This window comes from Thermobia domestica, chromosome 9 (genome assembly GCF_964235325.1).
Source record: "Thermobia domestica chromosome 9, izTheDome1.hap1.1, whole genome shotgun sequence".
NCBI lineage: Eukaryota > Metazoa > Arthropoda > Insecta > Zygentoma > Lepismatidae > Thermobia > Thermobia domestica.
The window spans coordinates 32,312,159-32,337,833 of NC_137462.1; the positions used below are offsets into that span (position 1 = coordinate 32,312,159).

General features: G+C 37.6%; 1 protein-coding gene across 1 annotated transcript in view; it reads left to right on the top strand.

Moving 5' to 3' along the window:
• RfC4 (replication factor C subunit RfC4) overlaps positions 1 to 25,675 on the top strand; it is a 55,872-nt gene that overhangs the window by 16,715 nt on the left and 13,482 nt on the right. The window contains exons 2-5 of the mRNA XM_081770846.1: positions 7,213 to 7,324; positions 13,918 to 14,126; positions 19,527 to 19,722; positions 23,767 to 23,895. Of these exons, the coding sequence (XP_081626972.1) occupies positions 7,213 to 7,324; positions 13,918 to 14,126; positions 19,527 to 19,722; positions 23,767 to 23,895 (646 nt within the window). The remainder of the gene's footprint in view (positions 1 to 7,212; positions 7,325 to 13,917; positions 14,127 to 19,526; positions 19,723 to 23,766; positions 23,896 to 25,675) is intronic.

The following is a 25,675-nucleotide window of genomic DNA, read 5'->3' on the forward strand; positions in this document are numbered from 1 at the left end:
GCTGTGTTGCCAGCTTATATGTTAACGCTGCGCCGTAGAAGAAAAACCCAGAAAAATACCCTGCGTTTTATCATGGTACATAAAAGTGCTCCATCGCCACCAGCACCACACACATGTATTCGAGACCCAATTTTAAGGACAAAAGAACGTGTGTAGATGGCTATCAATTCGAAGAGATTAACTTTTTCTTTCTTTTTTTTTTCTTTTTAAATCACTTAAATCATGTAGTGAATGGGCCATGCCAGTTCGTACTCACCAGATGATGTTGGCGTTGCGGCGTCCACCCAGCATAGTGAGAATATTTCAGGAGCTACGTGACAGAAAGCCAGCATTAACGGCGAGGAGGGTCAGTGTGCTGACCACACATCCCCCTTATACATGAGTGCCACAAGTCGGCTAGTACTCCTCCTAAGAGCCGTTGCAACAGGAGATTAGATAGTGAACTTTTTATGTTCGTGGAGCGTTTATACCATGCCCATGCCTTACAGAGTAATAGATTGTGATCTTATTAAATATGAAACAAGCTGCATTGTTTGCTTCAAAGACTTACAAATTTATCATTTATTGTTATTGAGTCTATTTCTTTGAATGCAAATCATATACTAGAAGATCTGTGTAAATCTTGGGTGTGCGTAGCTGAAACATACTGGAAAATGCAATGAAATATTTCAGTTTAACGTCCCATGGTTATACCTGTTAGGCTAAGGGAGACGGATGATTGGCAAGTGAACAATGATGAAATTATAATGTAAGAGCAAACGGGAGTATCCCGAGAAAACATGCGGACACAATGGTATCCACCACAATCTTACTTGGCCGGAAATCGAACTAGGAACCCCACGCACGAGAGGTAAGTGCTCTACCACTGAGCCACCGCTTCCCTGGAACAGACTGGAAATCAGGGTATCTATCGGTCACGAAAAAGTCACAAAATTTAGCTTTTGGGTCACGATTTTTTTTTTTAATTTTATTACAAATGTAAGTACAGATTGGAAAATTTTGTTTTATAAAACGTCAAAATTCACCACCAAAAATGTCTGTGGTTGGCTTTAGACGCTACCAAATCGCTAGCAAAGTACGTTTCTATCGCATGGATGAAAATTTGGCCTAATTTGCACCCAGATTCGTTGTTGAGAATGTTAGGAAATTGTGTGATTTGGTAAAGAAAAGGTCACGAAAAAGTCATGAAATTTCATTTTGGAATTTTAGTAAACACCCTGAAAATGCACTAATAACAGATTGAATATCACTTCCTTTAATATATATTGCTTGTGGATACCTCACTCGTACTGGAGTAGAAACGTCATCAATGTTACGAGGAGTGTTCAACAATTATTGTCCCTGATATAGGAGGAGTTGAACAGAAACATTGTGCTTCTAACGTGTTTTCTCTAAAGCTTATTAATGTGCATATCCATCGGTGTTAGGACTTTCATCTGGCACGCACTTCAGTTTTCCTCATTTTCACAATCAGACGGACTTGCCACCTGCAAAAGATAAGGAACCAGTATCAATGACATTGCTCCGTATTTTGACACACACACTTCTAGAGCTTTAGAGTATAGCATATTACAAGCACAATATTTTTGTTCAACTCTCCCTATATCAGGAACGATAATCATTGAAAATTCCTCGTGTATTATTATTATTATTATTATTATTATTATTATTATTATTATTATTATTATTATTATTATTATTATTATTGTAAATTACTATGTTTTAAGAAAGGATGTGATTCTGTGTTCATGCAGTGGAAAAGACCGTCTGTGTCCACATTGGTCATCGATGAGGAAGTGATCATCGGTAATGTAAGCCACCAGTGTTATTAGCCTTCCGGACTCCAGTGGAACAAGAGAATTACAACACATAGATTAAATTCCGGTACCTCCTGGTAGTAATGCTAATATCTTATTAGTACGTACTTGACTTTCTAATACTAATAGTAATGCTAAAGTCTGTATTAAAAAACATAGTTGCTAATAATGCACGTACCATTTGCTTGCATCATGTCCACCAGCTTTTCAGTTGTTGATGCAACGTAAGTGGTTAACAGTGCAAGAGCAAATCACAATGTTTTCAGGGAATTCTCCCTGACCAAAGTGAGTAGGTATTTGCACAGGTCTTGTAGTGATGATCTGTGTTTATTACTATTCACACATATGTATGTACTTTTTTAATAAATGTTGTTTGTTTTGGTAATAGTTCAGAAGTAAAGAGTAAAAATTATTAATTGTTGAATTATTTGTCAACAGTAAAATTCTATGTGTAACTAAGTCGGCGTAGAAGGGAGCATGGTGGTCAGTGGTGGAGCACTCACTTCTGTTGCGAGGGGTTACTGGTTCGACTCCAGCCATGTTTGTGGTGGACATTATCGTGTCCGTGGGTTATTTAGGGCTTCTCATGTTCTCTTTCTACCATTTTTCTCATCATTCATTTCCATTAATTATCCGTCTCTAACCACGGCTTAGTACGCAATATTGAAATTTCAAGTAGTGGGCGTAGATTAATAGTTAGCATTTTTGCTTCTCATTCGGAAGGTACGGGTTCGAATTTCCTGCCAACCGTCCAGAGTTTTTAGACTTTACTCACTTGCGCCATGCGAATATTGAAATGGCGCGCTTAGTTAGGTCCAGACCAACGACCTTCCAAAACTTTCTTTTCATATTCCATAGTTATTTGTGACTATTGTAAAATGAACTGACAGCCGTATTTGTCCATGTTAATAAATAATTTCTAACATTGTTACACAGATAGATATGATACACATACATAATTATTATTAAGTATTCTGCCTGTTGGCAGATCCTTGGGCTAATGAGTTGTGTTCTGTCTCTCAAGTTTGGGTCTAGAAATGTTTCTTCCACGTTTCTCCATCTTCAGCTTTCTGTTTTATAATTCCCATGATTTTATATATTTTCAATTTATCTATCAGTTGTTCTTCCTACTCTTCACTTTTCTTCCATCTTTTCCTCTGTGACGGTATGAAGAAGACAATTTCTTCGCAAGATGTGTCCAGTCCAATTGGCCTTCCTGGCTAAAAGCATCCTCTTCTCTCCTACCAGTTTTAAAACAGCTTCGTTTGTTACGCTTTCTATCCATTTTATCTTCATCTTCCTCCAACGGCACATTTCGAAGCTCTGTAAATATTTCTTCTCTAACTTCTGTAACATTGAAGTTTGAACTATATAGTCCAGTACTCTATATATAGCATTGACCAGCTTCTTCCGTAGTTCAATATTAAACCTGCTAGTTAAGAGTATTGAATGCCTCTTTGACTACGGCAATACGCGTCTCTAGTAAAAACACTTCGCAGATATTCCCAATGGTTACCTCTTTGAAGTTCATTTTGTTCTACTCTGACCCATAAGCTCGCGCCGTGTGGACTTTTTGATGTACAAACACCGTGCTCGTGGGTTTTCTCGGGTTCTCCCGTTTCCTCCCACTTTCTTCATTTCACCATTTCATTCATTTCTCATAATCACCATCTCCTTTAGCCTAACCGGCATAACCGCGGGACGTAAAACTCAAAGATTTCGTTTCAGTTGCTGACCCATAAGAGTGTGTTTCCACAGGATATTCTCATGACTTTCGATTTTTCGACATTCATTTCCATTCCATTTGTTTCCCAGTGTCAACTATTTTGTCCATCTCCTGTAGTCCTTCGGTTCTACCAATAATAACTATATCATATGCATATCTGATTTTGTTAATGGTCTGCTCTCCAGTGTAAAAATCTCAAATTCCTGTTAATACTTCCTTCATTAAACATTCACTGTAAATGTTGTATAAAGCGGGTGATATACTACATCTTTGACACCTTTTCCAAACTCCATACTATTGGGTTCTTCATTCAAGTGCAGTTTCACTCGTCCCATATGCAGGTCGTGAATAAATCGTCAGTCTATGCAGTTGACACCGATTTCTTTAAGTATTTTCAGAACTTTGGTCCAGTTGACCCGGTCGAAAGTTTTTTGCTAGTCGATGAAGAACGATCGCAACTCTCTTCCTTTATGCCAAGAATTCGTTCTGATATAATTCTTATCTACCCAATGGCGTCTCTGGTTCCTTTTCTTTTCCGGAATCCAAATAAGTGTTCCTCCTACATTTCTTCTATCTTCTTTCCAGCCTCTCTTTTCAGTATGCGTGCAATATTTTTTCCAGTGTTGGAAATAGGGCTACTGTGATCACTGCACTTCTTTGCTTTCTTTTTTCTTAGGTAATGCTACAATTATTATATCAAGAAAATCCTTTGGCCGCTCTAAACTCAGATAGATCTTGTTAATAAGTAATGTCAGTACTTTCATTGCATTGTCTCTTAATCCCTTGAGCAAATCTGGTATATCATAGTCTCCAGTGAACTACTTCCTTCGCACGTTTTTGATGGCGTATATTATTTCAGTTTTCAATATACTGGGCTCTTTTCCTCCATCCACCTCTTCCTCTGCTTCGGGGGCCGCGGTGGCTCAGTGGTAGAGCGTTCACCTCTGGTGCTTGAGGTCCCGGGTTCGATCCCAGCCCCCGCCAAGTGAACTTTGTGGTGGGCAAACACTGTGTGCGTGGGTTTTCTCGGGGTTCTCCCGTTTCCTCCCACTTTCTTCATTCCACCATTTTCATTCATTACTCATCATCACCGTCTCCTTTAGCCTAACCGGCATAACCATGGGACGTAAAACTCAAAGATTTAATTTTTTTCTTCCTCTGCTTCGCTCGCAGTATCTTTGGAGCGGTTCTTCTGACTATGTATGATCCTTTATGTATTTCTCACAGATTCTCAGGATTCTTTGATGCTCAGTGACTACAAGACCTTATTGATCTTCGATTCCAAACGTGCGTATACTTTTGTGAGCTTTCCCTCCTAATTCTTGTGCTTCCTGATACATCAGATCATATCTGCTGCACCATTGTAATTCCGTTATTTCTTAACATATCTGTTCCATGTACTTCTCTTCGGCTTTGTCCGTCTCTTCTCTGTTCATTATTCAAACTTTTGTAGGGGGCGCGGTGGCTCAGTGGTAGAGCGTTCACCTCCGGTGCTTGGGGTCCCTGGTTCGCGCCGTGTGGACTTTGTAGTGGACAAACACCGTGCTCGTTTTTCTCGGGGTTCTTCAGTTTCCTCCCACTTTCTTCATTCCACCATTTCACTCATTTCTCATTATCACCGTCTCCTTTAGCCTAACCGGCACATCCGTGGAACGTTAAACTTAAAGATTTCATTTCAGTTCATTTCAAACTTTTGTATTCCTTGCTGCCTATGTTTTTCTCGGGGCTTTTTTCATTCTGCTAACGTTGTGGAATGTGTCTAGTGAAACATATTAACTTTTTCCCAGCTATTTTCTACACTACCTACCATACCGCCAGTTGCACAGAATTTTATTCCTAGTTGCTCTAAGTTCCATTTTCGATTTCTCCCATTTTTCCTGATTAACTTTAACTAGGTTTCCTCTTTGCACCAGGTTGCCACTAGGAGATTGTGATCCGAATCAATGTCCGCTTCCGGTAGCATCTTCACATCTTGCACACTATTTCTGAAACGTTGCGTGACAAGACTGTAAAATCGTTTACAGTAGAAAAGTTGTCAAGCAAATTATCCACAGAATAGTTGCCGAAAGTTAGGTAAGTATTCGACTTGAAAAACGGCGAAGTTTAATCGTATCATCGGTAGCTCAGCAGTAGGGCATCCATCAAACAAACGATAGGAGATCAGATTTCGTCTCCGGCAATCCAGTGGCTAATTTGTCTTCTCATATACTTAATTCGGTACTTGCAATAGTGAGATCTGGAATAGTTTTTCAAGTTACACAGGATATCAGTCAACGTATGTAGCATTTGGAAAAGAACATATTAATTGTTTCACGTATTTAAGAATGAGTGTCAGAAGATTTCGATGTAGTTGAATCACTACTAAGTTCTCAATCTAAGTTTGCAAAAATCATTGCTTTAGGTCGATTTGTATTCCATAATGAATTTAGTTTTTTTTTTTTTTTTTCTCACTGTTGCTGTCTTTTATTAACTTTTGGACACTGAAAAACACGAAGTGTGCTGAATAAATACGTAGTTGGTGGAAAGAAACTAGGGAGAAGCGGAGTACCCTAGAAAATTCAGAAGTTTTTAGGTTCATCGGTACGTGAAGCTTACTTGTCATCATTATAAAGTGGAATTTCCGTTCATATTGTGCAGAGTGAGTGCTCTACCAGCTTACCCATCACAGCTGACTAAATAAAATTCCAAAGCAGTCTTCAATATATGTGTTATGTATGGGTTTCGTAAGTAAAATAGCCAAATTTGTACATGTACTTTAAGATATCCTTTCGTGTTCGATTAGGATCAGAATTTCTTGATAATAAAATATCATGAGATGGCTCCAACATGTCGCTATGTCGAGGAGCTAAAAGGATGATTCGAATCCTGGTCAGTTTGGCGATCGTGAATGGAGCCCTACAGGAGTACTTTTAAGTGGTATCAGGTTGATGAATGAATAATAAAATTTTCGCTCCAGCCTCATTGTCCCAATAACGTACTCTTCGAGAAATATCTCTGAGACAAATTGAATGGTTAGGTTCATGAGTAATCTTGGAATGTAGATTACAATATTAAAGGATTCATAATGCTTTTTGTATTTATTGTCTTTTTAGCTTGCTAAGTACATTATGATAAAAAAAAAAAAAATGTACTCAGGGCGCAAAATTTCCGGTCGACAGGTCGCCATTGGTGACTTGTAATTTAGAGATGGCGAATGGTTTCTGCCTAAACTCACAGGGTTGCGCAGTTTCTGTTTCGGACAAAAATAAGTGTCACTGAGAAAAAACACGAAATGTGAAGTCTTCACAACGGACGTGGAAAGTGAAGTCTTCACAACGTAATTCGCCCCTTATTTCCCGCCCTCAGTTGAAATGGTTGGACTCCTGGCGCATCAACGCAAGAGATAGTTTCTCCTGCGGTTTGAAACTAGAACAGCTAGGGGAACAGCCCAATGCCTAGAGTAGATCAACCCTGATGTAATCTCTTTCTTTGTCAAACCAAAGACTGTGGAGGACGGGACCTCTCATAATTTGTACGTGAGAGATACTGGCGACCATCATTTTTGGATTGGTGAATGGGTCTGACTTTGAAATTTTTCGCCCTGTGTACTTTATGTATAGACTTTTATTTTAAAGGTATTCTGTACGTATGTAATGTTCGTTATTGAACTTGTGGAATTGTTCATTCCAGGATAGAGAAATACCGACCACAAACATTTGCTGATATTGTGGGTAATGCAGAAACAGTCAGTAGGTTGGAAGTCATTTCAAAAGAAGGAAATATGCCGAACATCATTATAGCTGTAAGTAGGTTTTACATTTTTAAAACAAAGGTTTTGTTTCCGAGAGATACTGGTATAGGAGCAGCACAGGAACAGGAGTTCTTTGCCGGTGCTTCACTAGGCAAAGGCTCAACAAATGTGCAATAGTAAATTCTTTTCTAAAAATCCGGATCACAGGGTACGAATTCAGTGAAGGAGGTCCGTATTTGCACATTACATTGAAGGTCAAGTATGTGTTATTCCTCCTCACACAGCTTCTATAAATAACTAATGATTATAGTTTTAATGTAGTTAGTAGCACTAATAACAACGATTTGTTGTTGTGGGTCATGAGATGGAAATATGGGGGTTCTAAAATTCATGTATGACTAAATTATTACATTCATTTATACAAAGTTTTGAATTTAACAGGTAAATATCGTAAAATTGGGGTGAGGCATTAAGTAGGTAATGTCGTTCTTCTATTTTTTGATTTGGGTAAGCAAGTAAAAAACAAATACAGGGGCCGACAAGAAATTCATACACACTTTGACACAAGAAAACTCTATTGTGTGTTAGTGCTAAACTTGATTATACATCGCTAGTTTAATGTAATACATACTACAATAAAGCATAATACAAGTTTCCTAAACCTATACAGTAACTGGAGGTGTTCAATGTGCGCACATAGCAGTTTATGAAATCATGACCGAAGGAGGAGAACTGGAAGCATCTCAAACTTGTCACAAAATCGTGTAGAGAAAATTTTACAGAAATTGTTAATTAGATAGATTTGAGATTAGTGTCGCTTTCAGCAGAAAGGCTATATGAAACGTGAATGTACAACTTAGTGTGGGATCCGAAGATGAGCTCCCGCCGGAAATCCCACGCCGGAGGCGTGTACGCTATTTGCGTACCGACGAGAGAGCTCACAGCTGTTGTGACACACATTTCTTATATTGAGAGAGGCGTTTATTTTCTCACTTTTCACCGAGTTCAATCACACCATCAACAGAGGATTGGTAATTCTTAAATATTTACTACACCAATTTTAATAATACTGGTAATAATAATAATATGGTAAATTTTACGTCAACGAACAAAAAGACACATACACGAGATTAGATGGAACAAAATTTTTGTGACGAGATACATTACGAAACAGAACTCTTCCAGTAGAATCAAATATACTACTGGACAAGACAGCCCAAAATCTATTCTCGTAGGCAATACTACAAACACACATCATGTCGAATAGTAGAAACTTGCTTCTATAAATGAACATAAAGCGATTATGTAAAAACATACTTGACAAATATGAATTGTTCAAACCCCAGATTTCAATGCTAAACGAAGAAAGAAAAGAAAGAAAATAAAAACCTTGCGTAAGACTTGACTCTTGTAAAGCCCGAACACGTGAACACATGTGATATATGAGATACAGACGAAGTGAAGTGTCAAACTAGGGAACAATGTACCGTAGGACACCACTCACTTGTTTCATTCGAAGGACGACCCTTCTCTACACAGACCTGAATTTACTATTCTTCTGCACCCCTTCAGAGGGCATTTAGCTTTCTTATATCACAGCTAAGTTCAAAAAGCTCTCTGATAAATACTAAGATTTTTTAAAAGTGTTTAAAGAACTTATGCATTTCTTTCAAGCATTTATATGTGTGTACATGTGTACTTTACTGTGGTGTACATTTGTGCGTATATGTATGTATTTAAGTGTGTATAAATTAAGTTAAATTCATTTTTACTCTTGTTCGTGTGTTGCAAGTGAACAAAGATGTCGGACTATTTTAGACCTTGGAAACATAGAATTCATTCTTCTTAATAGTTTAAAGTGGTGTATATTTTGTATTTTAAAACATTACTTTTAAGAAAAAATTATGACATTGGCATTAAATAGTGAATATTACACATGGTTTCTTGCTCTGGATAGATCAGACAATAATAATCTGGTGTACTCTGAAATATTAAAATATTGATGTAGTAGGTTTTTTATTTATTTATTTATTTATTTATTTATTTATTTATTTATTTATTTTACTATCATTAACACAAAACGCATGTACCTTTCGTTGGCGAGGGGGAGAAAAGAGCAAAGTGGAATCCCAAACCCACGGCAAGGGGAGAAAAAGATAGAGAGGAAAGTGCCCTCTTAAACCCACATGTGTAAGTCATAAATCAGAGTATAACGGAGACCAAAATTATGGCAACGTTGTGAATACACATTTACTTACAATGTCACGAGTAAGAGGATACGACTGTTCGGACATTGCCGATACCACCCACGAAGAGCTTTATTGTTGTTGCCACGACTTTATACATTTTTTGACGGACTCCGTAAGCATTTGATATAGTTTCTGGTTTATGACTTATTAATCACTATTGAGTACAACATACCTGATTTAGAAACTAAGACTAACCATCACAGAGATACAGTGAAACCTGTCTATGTTGGCCACCATCGGTTCCCTTGAAAAGTGGCCAACTTACAGAAAATAAGTGTGATTAGTGTATTTTTAGAATAGGATTTCTAGTATTACTTGATAGTAAAATTTTAATAAACAATGGAACGACAGCTCATTTAATATATAATATACAGAGTAATCAGTGGTGTATTTACTATTTTGTTTCGGGTTGCTTTGCTACCTTTTTCCTGGAAATGTGAAAATTCTGTAAGATATTCGATTTACTTCAAAATAGTAAACAACATTTGGGGGAATTTAAACCCGGAAGCCCCCTTAAATACGCCACTGAGAGTAATCATAACAATATACGGTAATAGAAAAATACGTATCTTATGGTCGTTTATTCTAGACATATTTCTTTTATTCTTTTTGGCACATATACACATTCTAATTTTGTAGTTCTTCCATAGTATCCTCTACCGCTTGTTAATGAGCTACAAATGTTTCTCTCGGAGCAAAAGATGTTTTGAAAATCTTAAGGGAATTCATATCTCAAAACCTCCGCTACCTTTCGACAAGCCATCAGGTGCCAATAGTTGACAATTAAGACGGTTAGCTTTCACATTGAATTACTAAAGCTCCCCAGTGATGAAAGAAGCTGTTATAGCTAATGGTTTTACCAAAAGAGACAGGGTAAACAAATACGTACAGTCATTTCCTGAATTCCTGTACGTGATTTTTCTTATTCACATCTTCCTTCACTACTCCTTTATCAGGGTAGCGTTCTGGCCATTGACCTCCAAGAACAAATCGTGGGAATCCATGCTTCTTTGTCTTTAGACATAAATACAGAACATCTGCCTCGGGAATACGAAAGAGTTAAGAAAAATAACAATTCGGTATTTTGCGTGGCCAAGATACGCAGGTAAATTTATCATTATCGTCATAGGGTAAACATTGCTTCAATGCGGCCAACTTCCAAGATAGACAGGTGGCCAACTTACAGAGTAATAAGCAACCTATGTCTTGCGGGAAAATGCAGGTCCAAGACGAACCAGGGCAAGATAAGCAGGTGGCCAAGTTCACAGGTTTTACTGTATTATCATATGCTGTTCTTCCCACAGGGTGTATCGAAGGCAGCTGTTTGCCGTTATCGTGGACTTTAATGAAAATACATGTCGGAAATAAAAGCCAGTGGTTGCACCAATATTTACACTGTTTACGGTGTGGTAACGTTTAGCTCCATGAGGATTTTTCTAACGTTGATTACAGAAATCATCACATGTATTTGTACAGAACACAAGTGATCAATTGCTTGATTAGAATTAACGTATTCTGTCTCATTATTCGTAATTTTACTTTATTTGTGCTTGAATATAACTCGAACGGAAAGGATTTTTTGTTTTATTATTATTATTTGCCAAAGTGAGCTAGAATGATTATATCAACCGGATTCGTTAATGCAGTCACTGTTAACATAACGGCTGACGGTGACTTAACGTCCGTCCATTAGTGCACACGATAACTCTCTCTCTCTCTCTCTCTCTCTCGAGAGAGAGAGAGAGAGAGAGAGAGAGAATGAATGCGAATAAGATAGCTTGAGCGATTATCTTAGGCCGAGTTCGGTAATGAAATCAATCCGTTAATATCTTAATGGGTAACGAAAACATCAACAGTAGATGCCCATTTTTTTAAGGTGGATCACTAGGTGTTCTCTGTGCTATGCTAAACGCTGCTTGAATCGTGCGGCGTTGCCAGATAGTGTGTTTACTGGTGCCACATAATAAAGGAAGTAATCGTGGAATTCTGTTTAGATACTTACTGGAGAAATTATAATAGTTTTCGATCCTTACTGCAATTCACAGCAAAGTTCCGCTTCTTGAACTGCAGGAATTTTGTTATAGTGACTACTACAGTAAACGTACAAATTTGGCAACAACGCATTATGACGTTCTGCGCAAGTTTTTTCTCAAAATCTATTTCCTTAAATGTAAATTAATATTTATATAAAATGAGCAAAATAACACGAAAAATGGTCAAACAACTGAACACTTTTAGTAAGATCTAACGGCAAATGCCATCTTGTGTGCTCATTGTAAACCGAATCAAATATTTTCTTTTAAGTGTTACCTTTTACGATATCAGAAGACACAACCAAATGAATCAGTGTCTTGTGTTGTAGCTGAAACATAACTCTATCTTATACTACAATATTATATGATATGTAATGCTTCATTATGCATTATTTAAGAGAATGAGCTAAAATACGTACTGACTTCCGGGCGGTGATCCACCTTAATGTTGAATCAAATGTATAATGCAATTACAAACTGAACCAACTTTTCTTATCAACAATAAAACTCTTAAAAGGGCTGTCAATGAGTTTTAATATTCTCACCTTTACAAAGAATTAGCCATTTTCCATCATCAGCGGGTGAATAAAGAAGACTAATCCACTCCTTCCTTGAATATTGCTACTCGTAGATTTTGCATATTGAGAGAAAAAGTTGGTTTTCTTTGTGTGTAGACTGTAGTAGAAGTTGCATATAGGGGATGGATAAAAATATGGAAATAACTGGTATAAAAGAGGTAACCATTTCAAGCACGATTTACGTCTGAATGGTGGGTATCGTTGTGGTCACCGACACATCTTGTGAGGTATACAACCTCACCAATCGAACAGATGGGTCAGTTACAGTTACAGTACATGGTCCATGCTTGTTATCGTGAATCATGTCTGAGCTGACAGTTTCAAACGGGGCAAATTGTGGTTGCATGTATGGTGGGAGTTTTCGTGCTGAGTAGCGGAAATGTGTGGTGTATCAAGAGGTAGTCTCGAAGATTTTGACTACCTACTAGTGTTCCGGAAAAACCGCATCAGCGATGCAGCAGTGTAGACGCAGGTGTGTGTTGCGTGACACACAGACGCACATTAGGTAGGATTGTGACCAAGCAGATCATCACGGCGCCAAAAGTTGCAGCTGAGTTGAATACAGTGCTTACAAATGCTGTTAGCGTCAAAACAGTCAAAAGAGAACTTCACAAGCAGGTTATTTATGGCAGATCTGCAATTCCCAAACCACTCATGACTGTTGACCATTTCTGTTATATGGAGACAGTGGTGCAACGCCCATGAAAACTGGACAGTGGAGTAGTAGAAGACTGTCAGATGAGTCTTCCTATACATTGTTTTCAACTGCTGTCCGAAATTACATGTGGAGAATGCCAGCACATGCGTACAATACAAACGGTTTGTTACCGAGAGTGAAGCATGACCGTGGTTCAATGATTGGGACAGCTATATCCTGGTATTCTGCCGGAGCCATCATCGCCGTGCATGGGGATGCCACTGCCAATTACTACGTAACCATTTTGAGTGACCAGCTGCATTCCATGGTGAAAACTTAGTTCCCAAATGGCAATGCCGTGTTTCAAGATGACAAGAGCTCCTGTTCATACAGCGCACAGGTCTGGTTTGATGAGCAAGAATATGAAGTGTCACATCTATCATGGCTTCCACAATCGCCAGACCTCAATATCATTGAGTCCTTGTGGTCCATTTTGGAGACCAAGGTGCAAGCCCGCTACCCACCACCGTCGTATCTACAACAACTTGCAGGTGCTTTGGCGGAAGAATAGTACAACTTCCCTTTGACAACCACACCCAACCTTTATTTCTCCATTCCCCGTCGACTGTGGGCTCTTCTGCATGCCAAAGGTGATTCCACTTGTTTTTAATAAAGGTAATGTGCAATTTTTCAGGTGCTTCCATATTTTTGTCCATCCCCTGCAGTTCGCCGTTAGATAACAGCAGACATTTTCTAGCGGTTGTCACCAATCGGACGAAATTGAAACTTGTAGTGCGCGATTCTTGTTTTATTGCCTACCTGAGTTTAACACTAAAACATTTCGTAGTAAGAAATATAGTTAGCCAGCTAAGATTTGGGCCCCGAAGTTAGGTTTATGTTAAGTGCCTATGAGTGAACTGAAAATTCTTAAATGCATAATTTTAACTGTGTCTTCATTCAGATATTTAACAAATGTTCTTAACATATACAGTTTCAAAATTTAAAAGAACTGTGATGTTGGTTTTAAAATTGTCTGTCTGTATTGGTTTAGTTTAAATCCAAAGCGTTTGTATTGTTTTTGTAACGTATGTTCGTAGTTTTCAAACTTGTTGCTCTCTCTCATCGGATTATTTTGCACTGTTTACAGGGTCCTCCTGGCGTGGGTAAGACTACGGCCATCTTATGTATTGCCCGAATTCTTCTGGGTTCATCTTTCCGAGAGGCAGTTCTAGAATTAAATGCATCCAACGATAGAGGAATTGATGTAGTCAGAAACAAGATTAAAATGTTTGCTCAGCAGAAAGTGACACTGCCAAAAGGTTGTCATAAAATCATTATCTTAGATGAAGCAGATAGGTAATCACTACTTTTTATGTATTTATTTATTTATTTATTCCTTCTTGTCGCATGATTCAGATCGCGTAAGATATTCGTACATCCGCATAATTCTCACTGTTGGGGTTAATTATACCAAAATATATTGAGCTGTAATGTTTTATAAGAATTTAGATTTCTTAAAATTTGTAAGGATTTAATTTCTACGAGAAAAAAGTAACTAAATTGTGGTAATATTCTTTTTCAGTTGGCAACACTAAAAGTTAAAAAAAAAAGATAATCCACATCCTGTCCAATCTAGCAGTGTAAAATACGTGTGCTGCTCCAGATTTTGTACTTTTTTTTTTTTTTTTTAAATACCGATATCCGTTAAAGAGAGGGGTGTGACCGAGGAATGAGTGTAATGATTTATGTAGAAATACTTTGGGCGAAGTTTAAAATGTGCTAAGAATAGATTATAAATTGTAAATATGTGTGAAATGTTAATAATGACTATGGAGGAAGCCAGTTGCAAGTTCAGTGAAAGTTAAAGTACTCAGTAGCGTATACAAAGGGAATTTCGGGCTTTCAAACCCTCTCTCCCGTTGATTAATATATATATATATATATATATACCTTTATCTACACTATACATGGTGTGATTGGAATATTTTAAGATTAGGCTTGTAATTTAAAAACAGCGGTATTTACATACTATTGCGAAAGATTTCCTTCAAAGTATTTCCCTACTGCTTGAACACACCGATTCCAACTGCTTTCGTAAGGGGAAGAACTCCGTATTTGCCTGGATGTCTTCAATTGAGTTAAGTCTCTTCCCTTTCAGCGAAAATTTTAATTTTGAAACAGGTAGAAGTCATTAGGGGGAAATCAGGTGAATAGAGGGATTACGGAAGCACAGGAATGTTGAATTTGGCCAGAAGTTCCTAGATCGATAGTGCACAACGCACCAGTGCTTTGTTGTGGTGGAGGACCCAATTCTTGTCTTTTCAGAGGGCAGGCGAGCTCCTTCGTGGCTAAGTGGTTAGCGTACATGCCTTTGGCGCGGGAGACTCGGGTTCGATTCCTGGCGGAAGCTCATGCTCGGTTTCCACGTTAATGAGTAGATCCTGTCTCATATAGCCTGCTACTGAAAGGGACGTTAAACTCAAAATCAACTCAACTCATCTCCAGGCCTTTTCCTCCGCAAATTTTCACGCAAACGCTGGACACTTATTTAGTATTCCTAGTTGACTGTCTGCCCCTAGGGATAAATTCATGATGCACAATACCCCGTACAATCGAAAAAATCTACCAACATTGTAAATCCAACCAATCTACCACATATTCGATCGACTTTGCCAAAGACTACGCTTTCTTCGGTCGTGGTGAATCTGGATTCTTCCACTGGGAAGATTGGGCTTTTGTTTCTGGTTCATACCTATAAACCCATGTTTCTTCACCTATTATTACCCTATTTAACAATTCTGGACCCCTTTCGGCCCGATTAAGCAAGTCTTGGGACATTTCAAGTCTGTCGTCTGACAACTATTTCGGAATGTATTTCGCGGACACTCGATGAATGTCCAATTCGTCAGTTAAGATTGACTGAACCGCGTAGAAACTTAAATTCAGGTCGTCAGCCATCTCCCTAATTGTAAGTCTACTGTCCGAGTGCACTAAATTGCAAACTTTCACAATGTTCTTCTCGGTTTTTGACTTGGAAGGCCAGCTAGACCGAACCACATCTTCAGCTGAGTCGCGGCAATCTTTGAATCGGTTAAACCAGATAAACACGTTTGACCGGCTCAGACATTTATTTCCGAAAGCTGCTTTTAAGAGTCCATAAATCTTCGAAGCCCATTTTGCGCAATTGATAATCCGCCACGACACACACACACATGCCCACATTCAACAGGTTGCTACGCTGTACTGGACAAATATATTACAGTGATTCTTCCAGCACGTATCAAAGTTACACCAAGCCATTGTTTCCTCACTAACGGATGATTATATCTACTCTTCTTGAGCAGTGTGGCACTACCTGACTTAAAACTTTCCAATAAGACGTATTAATATATGTATACAAACACCTAAAATTATATGAAGTTGGGAACTTGAAGCTCCCCCTCCCCCGAGCTAACTCCTACGTACGCTACTCCACAAAATCAGAGACCGCTAATAAAAATGTGAGGTTCTTGTCTGTTGACTTTCAGGCATGGTCTTAGGCAAAATGGGAAGGAAAAAGATAAAGCTGTTACATGGCGCAGTATGTTATTTCCTACAATTTTTCCTCTTTTGCCTATTTTACTTACGACTACGTTATCTTCATATCTGTAGAATTAGTCATTTTATATATAGTGCAAATAAAATAGCACTTTGGGGAGATCTTTGTTAACATATGAATGAGCAAGGACTCAACCAAGTGTGCAAGAGCAAAGAAACTTCTATTGACCTAAAAATCAAAAAATAAACCATGAATAGGTCAAAGAGTGGGTGAGGTATTTGCACATTACAGAAAAGACTAATGAATGTGTTATTCCTCCTCATACAGTTTCCTGTAAATACCAGAAAGTTTCGGTAAGTCTTTGGCTTGGCAAAGAAAATTCAAAGCTGCAGCCTTTCACATTATGAGTTTTATTTAGCTTTCTTATTGCTGCGTCGATTTTATATCCAACAATAAATGCAATTAGATTGTAGATTCGTAGGACAAACTCACGCTTAATTAATAGAAGATTCAAACCATATAGTATCGTAGTAAAGATACAAGACGCGTACCGTAGCGTCTTTGGTTGTATTTAATCGTCTATAATTTCAGTGTCCCGTTGACATCTTTTTCAAGACGAATAAACCTTAAATTTCTTGTTGAGCTGCAATAGTTTCACAGGTTGATCTTGTGATTTCTTCATCCAACAGGAGATACTTAATTTTTCTCAACATTCCGTAAATGTTGTCGACACTCACCGACTAGTGGAGTAAAATCAAGCTGTCTTTTTAGTATTTTCCACTAGAGATTAGTGAGTGTCAGACTCGTATCCACGGGGGGGGGGGGGGGGATAGGGAGGCTGCCTCCCTAAAATTTTCACGGTAGGCTTGCAAATGAACTATAATATGGTTGGGTCGGGCCCCCCTAACTTCTACCCCCCCCCCCCCTACATTTTTGGGTTTGATTACGGACCTGGTGAGTGTCGACAATATTTAGGAATGTTTAGAAAAGTTAAATATTTTCAGTTGAATGAAGAAATACGAAAATCAACATGTAAAGTGATGGCAATAAACAAGGCTAATTTAAGGTTTATTCGCGTCAAAAATGATATCAGTAGGATATTGAAATTATAGACGCTTAAATAAAACCAATTACGCTAAGAAATGTGCCTTTGTTTCTTTATTATTTTACATGACAGCGTATTATACGTACACTTATGTCCAAAATTATTGTCGTATGTTTATAAATATGTTGTTGTAGGAATATAATTTGATAACTAATTCCCCTAGTATTTCTTATAATGTTAGTATGTGTATAATTGGCAAAGATATGTATGTGGCAGATTTCATGTCAAAACAGCAGTAAATAAGAACAATAACATTTTGTTTTAATCATTCTAATTTTGGTATTTATAATTCTTTTCCTATGAAATTTACCACAAATATACATTTCTCGATTATACACATAGTATCAGTACTAAAAGTACAATGCAAAATCATTATCAAATTATATTTTTTACAAGAAGACAGTTATAGATATGCGACAATCATTTTGGACATGAGTGTAGATAAAGTGAAAACATTAACATATATTATCAATTCAGCTTATCGCTTCGTATATTGCCACCAACTACGAGTTAAAAACAAAACATGGGGTAAACATGAAAAAATACTGATCTTAAATGTTCAGTTATAAATTTGTCGCTGATACTGTGTGCAAAACTGTGGAAAACTACTTTTTTTTAAACACTTTTTCACGTATATGAAAATTCAAGGAGTGGTGAAGAAAATGAGGTTGAGTGCTACTACGGCAGTAATCACTACACTTCCAATCTGTCCCTAGGCGCTACTGTCAGTGCTTAGACATTCAAACCACATTTGATTATATCAGAAGTACTAATGTGTTTGAACAGTCTAGTCCCAATGTCTATATTAATGAAGATGTGTTAGGGTTGAATAACATATTAACATGAGAAATGCAGAGAAAATAATCGAGACGCTAGAGCTTTTCAAGTGTGCTCTCGGAAAATAGGGAAAGAAATTAATGAGCTTGGTTTTGTTGCCAATTTGTCATTCTGTCGTGTGGTCTTGGCGAATGAAGATCGTAGCCTACTAAGAATGGCTAACAAGACAGTGCACAGCGAAGCCTGTGAAATAGTTCCTTGTGGCATCGCTTCCACATCCAAGAATTGAAAGATCTCGGCCACAATAACTTGTTCCTCCTCTTTCGAGGGAGGTACACGAAAACACACATCGACAGTAGCACCAGAAGGGGCACACTTAAAATAGAAATCTCTAGTTCCTTAAATTCTCGGTTAACAGATATGTCAAACAACTAAATAAAAAAAAGAGGAAAGGTCTATCATATATATCTGAAGTTTGATCGACCAATTAGTAATAATTATGATGATGAGGCTTTTAAGTGACTAACTCTGTGAATATGGTACGGTTTGATCCCCTGTGGGAATCAATGTAAGAATTGGGGGGCACAGTGGCTCGGTGGTAGAGCGTTCACCTCCGGTGCTTGGGGTCCCTGGTTCGATCCCAGTTCGCGCCGTGTGGACTTTGTGGTGGACAAACACTGTGCTCGTGGGTTTTCTCGGGGTTCTCCCGTTTCCTCCCACGTTCTTCATTCCACCATTTCATTCATTTCCTATAATCACCGTCTCCTTTCGCCTAACCGGCATAACCGTGGGATGTAAAACTCAAAGATTTCCTTTCATTTTTTTCAATGTAAGAATTTCAGTGTAAACATAGTTAAGAATGTGTGTCACATGCTAGGAACAGGCATGAGAAATATAATTCAATGAGATATGACAAATAATAGTTGAACTGATAGGAAAAGTAGCTTGAGTAAATTCATGCATGCATGCAACTTTGTTAACCAACATACTTGTACTTGAGGCGGTTAAAATAGTGCATAGTGTCACATAACATGACAACGAAACAGCCCTCAAGGTAGCACTTTTGCTGTCTGGTACTGTAGCTACTGTATTGGCAATAAATGTCACTCTGGGCATTGTTTTGTTTAAACATTTCGTGAGATTCTGAACTTTTTCCCCTAACTATTTCAGTATGCGCAGAGGAGGAGCGAGTACATTCTACAATTGTCATTGATGTAGATGTTATTCATTAATAAAAGTGCAAGTCAGAGACTTAACAGCAATTGAATGATAATATGACACTTTTCACTGAATCTGTTCACAAAATTTGTTAAACATGGTTACTCTTGTGTTTTAGTATGACTGATGGCGCTCAGCAAGCTCTTCGGCGAACAATGGAAATATACAGCAACACAACAAGGTTCGCCTTGGCATGTAACAACAGTGAGAAAATAATTGAACCAATTCAGTCGCGATGTGCGATGATACGGTTTGGTCGATTATCGGATGCTCAGATATTGGCCAAAATGATAGAAGTGTGTCAAAAGGAAAACGTAAGTTTGATGATAATTTCAGTTGTCTTGTTTCTGAGTAGACTAGAATTGTTGTATTTTAAATTGTTGGTAAAGTGTCTTCGAGTGCAAAGCTGCAAGGGCTGTCCATTTAATTCTCAGACTGATGCTCTAAAATAATAATTAAAAAATCACCTATTCGTACTTGTCCTTTTTAAAGTACTTTCCCGCTGCATCTACACTCCGATTCCAATATTGTTGCTATCGCTGGAAGCAGTCTTAGAATGCCTGTTGTTGAATGCACCCGGAGTTCCCTTATCGTGTTATCCAGGATGGCCTGAATAGTATCAAATTGTTTCCTTCAGAATAAGGTCACACTGAGCCAGATCGAGCGAGTAAGGGTATGATGTAAGGCGGGAATGATTTTGACCAAGAAGTTAGATATCATTCCTGAAGTGTGACATAGAGCATTATCGCAGTGCACACGCCGTTGTCGATCTGCTTATAACGAACGATATCGCCTAAGAGTTGTAACACAATTATGTGAATTTCCTTATTGACAGTTGGACACTTGAAAACATTCGTCATGCACAATCCTGAAAATATAAAAAAACAATCAGTAGCATTTTCAGTCGAGATCGGACTTGGCTGACCTTTTTGAGTGGGATCCAAGTGACTTCCACTGGGACGTCATTACTTGGTTTCGAAGTAACACCCATAAACCCGTGCTTAATCCTCTGCGATGATCCTGGCCAAGAATATCGGATTTTGTTGGCGGTTATTTCCTCAGTTTTCTGGTGCTAATGACGCGAGTGTCTTTTGGTCCTGTGTGAGAATTCTCGGCACGAATTTTACCGGAACAATTCACATCTTAGGTCTTCGTGTAAGAATTGCTGATGTAAACCGTTGGAAATATTTAACTTCCCACCTACAATCTGTCAGTCGACTATCGCAAAGAGCAATAATCTGGATAATTCTCATTCTGTCTCATGGAGGACGATTAAGACGAAGATAATCATGCACTGACGTTCTTGCAGCTTGAAAACGTGCAAATTGCTTGAAAAGTCGATACGCGACTCATTTGGTGTATCACCGAATTCAACTTGCAATATTTCGTACGTCTAGCCGTGTTTCCAAGTTAAAAATACTAATAATAATAACAACACATTCGTTGTTCTTTTCACCTATTTTTCAATGCAACGCTGATCACTCAACACACCTCGCGCAATCAAGCTTCATTTACCGTTCCGTGGGCTCAGGTGCACGATAACGCTGTGACGCCATTATGAAATGTTGACACATGTACTTGCGTGAGATCTCCAGCTACAATTAATATCTTTTTGAGAAAAGAAATTATCTGTGAATTAATGTACAGCCCTTGTATGTTTATTATGTTGTAATTTAAGTAATTGCAATAGATTAGAGCTCATCCTTGCGACTAATATAGAACAACTTAAAACTGACCATAGTGTTGTATGAATGGGGAAGTTGGCCATTAACACGACTGGATGAACATAAACCAACAAGAGGTTCGAGAACAACCTTGAAAATTTTTGGAGCGTAAGGACATGAGCAAACGTGTGAATGCATAAACTTACACAACATGGAACTCCGCAGTGTATATACAGGTCATCGGGTATTAAGATTTTTAGATCGAAACACCTAAAATGGGCGAGACACGTCGCTCGTATGAGAAACTCGCGCGAGAGGTATGAAGTTCTGGTTAGAAATCCTTTGGGTTTGGGTAAGAGACTTGGAAGATAAGAAATAATATTAAATGAAACCTTCGGGAATTGAAGGTGTACCGATCCAGACTGGGTTGGTTTTCCACAGGGTAAGATCCAGTGACATTCTTTTTCTTCTGCAGCAGTGTACGTTCGGGTTCCTTAAGCCATAGACTAAGTAAATTAGTAGGCTAATATTTTTAAGCAGTCAGTTTTTTCCAAAATTTCTTTGTATATTTACTCTGTGTCAGTCCGGTAAACCAAAAGTTTTCAAAAATTTACTTAATGAATCATCATCTACTTTGGCCAGAATGAAGAAGGTTAAAAGTAAAGAATCGATTTCGCTGATGGAAGTTATATTCAAAGCAGAAGTGGTAGAAACCAATGAGTTTGACGTTGATTGCTATAAAGCAGCGTTTCCCAACCTTTTTCAACTTGCGGCACACTACAGGTGTAATTTGAATTCTCGCGGCACACCCATATTATATATATATATATATATATATATATATATATATTATTTGTAAATATAAAATACCTTGGTATTTTTCTGTGATTACTGATCTCCTTCTTAGAGAGAAGAAAGCTCCATCACTGGTTTTCTCTCGTGGTAAATCATTATGCTTATTTTTTATTCTAATTTGAAAATAGAAAACAATTGCAATGAAATATAGGGCTCGGGTTTTTAAAAAAAAACCACTTTCTCTTTCGAAAACTGTATCTAATCTTTCACTAAAAAGGAAGATCACTAAATAACGAACAAATAAACAAATCTCCTGTACCTTTAAAACACAAATGTAGGTAATTTTTATGCATGTTTGCTTTGTTGAATTTAGTGAATGATATGTTAAAATTTCAAGTTACGAAATAGTCTGCAACAATAAAGAAGCAATAATGGTCATGATAATGATAAATACGTTTTCCAACATTAAAAATGTACAGAAAAGTAACACAGTATGAAACTTAAAATTGTAGTTTTATAGTAGAGGTTCATAGTAATGTGAATTGTGAAATACAAATATACATTTTCCCCTATGTCTTGCAGTTTGGTTCCTATAGAATTAATAATTTGTTTCGATTTCCTCGCGACACACCGGTTGGGAAACGCTGCTATAAAGTAAAAACAGTAATAACGGAAGACTGTTTTCTGCAAGTGATTAAAGCATCCCAAGAATACATTTCATCTCCATTCTTAACTCTGAAACCAGATTCCTACTGGTCAGAAAAAATCAGGAAAAATGGTGCAGGTCAGGGAAACTCAGGGGAAAAAGACTGGAAATCAGAGAAATCGTACTTTTTTTTTTAACATTAATTGTACACCAATATCAGCTTGATTACGTATGAGCAATTGATTACTTTTTATCTGTATAGAATAAATGTTCTCATATATAAATATTCACCGATATTTATTCCTTATTTATATGTGAACGTCATCGGACACTTGTCATGAAAGTCAGGGAATTTCCTACCAAAGATCAGGGAAATAGATTTCTCCAGATCAGTAGGAACCCTGGCAAACCACTACAACTTCTGGCGTAAATATTGATCTACATACATCAAAAACTATAAGAGATAGGGAGAAGGGTTTTTTTTGGAAACGATTTAGCTTTCTAAGAATAGCTACCATCTTCTTTCGGTATTCAAAACGGAAGTGGCAGAAATCAACTACTTCAGCGTTGATGGCTATAAAGTAAAAACTGTAATAGAAAGCGAAAAATTGTTTTCTGCAATCAGTTAAGCGTCTCAAAAATATATTCGATCTTCACCCTAATCTCTGTACTAAAACTGCAAGTGGTAAAAATCTGTTACCACTTCCGGTTTCAATATTGTGAAAATATCAACCTGTACAAACCAAACTCCTTGACTGGTGTACACGTGACACTCCTTCTTGTATAATACTATTGTGTAAACAAAGGTAAATTTTAATTCTTCCTGTAGTTTTTAATTATTTATTTATATTTTTCATTCTTTTATTTATTCGCTTCCAATAGATTTCTTTTATTATCAATTATTTTGCACTGTATGACCAGTTCCGACGATTGTGGGTCGAATAATCGAGATGATGGTTGGACTGGTTGTAACTGATTTTTTCATTAAATTATTTCCGAAACACTGAAGCTTCCATAAATGTCCAGTATATTGATTATAGTTTTTTTTTTAATTGCCTACTTAACAAAGGTCGCGTGTTACGCATGAGAAAAAATAGCCATGCTTGGAAATTTAGTTAATATGTTTAATTTGAATGCATAGTCATTAGAAGACGATAATTTTTGTTTGGTTCTATAATTTCATTCACTGTTCATCAATTTGTAGAATATTGTTTCTATCCTTCTGTTATACAGACTCATGTTTGTTCTTACAGCTTTCTTACACAGAAGATGGTCTTGAAGCTGTGGTATTTACTGCACAAGGTGATATGCGGCAAGCGTTAAATAATTTGCAGTCCACTCACAATGGTTTTGGACATATAAGTAGCGAAAATGTATTTAAGGTTAGTTTACTTCCGTACTCATTTCTAATTGGCAATGCCCTTTTCTCTGTCTATATGTTTCCATTCTTGGTATTTTCTAGAAGTTAAAAAGAAAAAAAATCTTATAAATATTCTCTTACGACTGACACAAGTTATTGCGTACTGAAAATTTCCCACCCATAAGTCTTAACCTGCATTTTCTGTCTTATGAGGAGGTGCTGAATCGTTCCTGGCTTTGCCAAGAAAAATAAGTGTCAGAGTTCCGAGATAACATTTATTAAACGTTATTCCCCATTGAGGTGAATGCACTTTTGTTAACGTTGTTGAAACTTCTCCAGCCCATATAAAATAATAATAATAATAATAATAAAAATAAATAAAGTCCCTAAAACCAGCTCTCAGCATCCCGTGTAACGTCAAAAATGTCCTCAAATCTGTAACTCTTCAGGTGTTTTTTCAGGTTTTGAAGTAAGATGGGTGGTGGACCAATTAAACTCCTAGGGTAGCCAATTTGGCAGCAACGTCATGATCCTTTTTGAGATTTCCACGGCGTTTCCTCTTTCAGTTGGTCTAGAAGATTAGCATAATATTCTCTGGTAATAGAGGCGCCATTCGGTAGGTAGTGCACCATTATAATGCCATCTTTGTCCCGGAAAACGGACGCCAGGACTTCTGTGGCCGATGTCTGGGTACGGAACTTTTTGGGAAGTGGGGAACCAATATGGCGCAATTCCTTTGACTGATCCTTGGTTTCGTAGCCAAAAAAGTAATTTGTCTTTTCAAAATGGGCCAAGGTGGCTTTTGATGCTTCGACACCTTCCTTCTTTCAATCCGGACTCAAAAGTTTCGGCACCCATTTCGCTGAAAGCTTGCGCATGCTTAGGACTGTGGTAATAATATAACCAACTCGGTCCCTGGAAATGTCCACTATCTGGGGCAATCTTTTTGGCGGATATTGGACGGTTCTCAAGAATCAGCTCATGGACAGTATCATGTTTGCTAGTCTAAGCGCATGAGGATAAAGGGCATCCGCTGCGGGGCTCATCTTCTACCGTGAAATGGTTAGTCTTAAAACGTGATATTCCAAGTTTATACAGAGCTGTATGAAGAACATTTCTCCTCCAATGTTTGGGACATCCATATGCATTTCCTCGCAGACTTTTCCTGGAACCATAACTTCATAACGGTTCTCAGCCCCAACGACACAAAACTTTTCGTGCCTCTTCCATCACACCTTCTACCTGCAGTCACAGATGTACAATTAGTATTCAATTGATTTTAATTCAGTTACATATTAAGATATGAGGCTTTAATATGCCAACAATTTTATTTGTCTACTTCAATCTTAAGGGAACAAAGCGGGGAATTTTTAACCCTCCCCCTCCTCCTACGTAAGAATTGATCTTTTACGTCCTTTTTCTTACACCTTTCTTCCTTCATTTTACCATACCTCGAATTGAGGGGATTCACAACATACTCTCTTCTTTTAAATACTTCTTTTACGATATCTGTCTTTATTTAACGCTTGCACTTCATATCTTCATTAATGAACGTAAGTACAGAAATCTGATAATCTGTTAATTTTATGTTGTGGGGGGGGGGGAGAGAAGAAATTCGAATGTTACTGTATTTATCAAGAGTATAATTTGGCATATTGTAAGTATCTTTTAGGAATAATTATTTAATGCAATCTCAGATTGCCTTGAAAAAGCTAAACAAAAGCATTTTTAATTTCCCACTTAAAATTAACAAATTCAATTCAATATTACGTTGAAGTGTTTGTCCTGACATACTTGTCTAT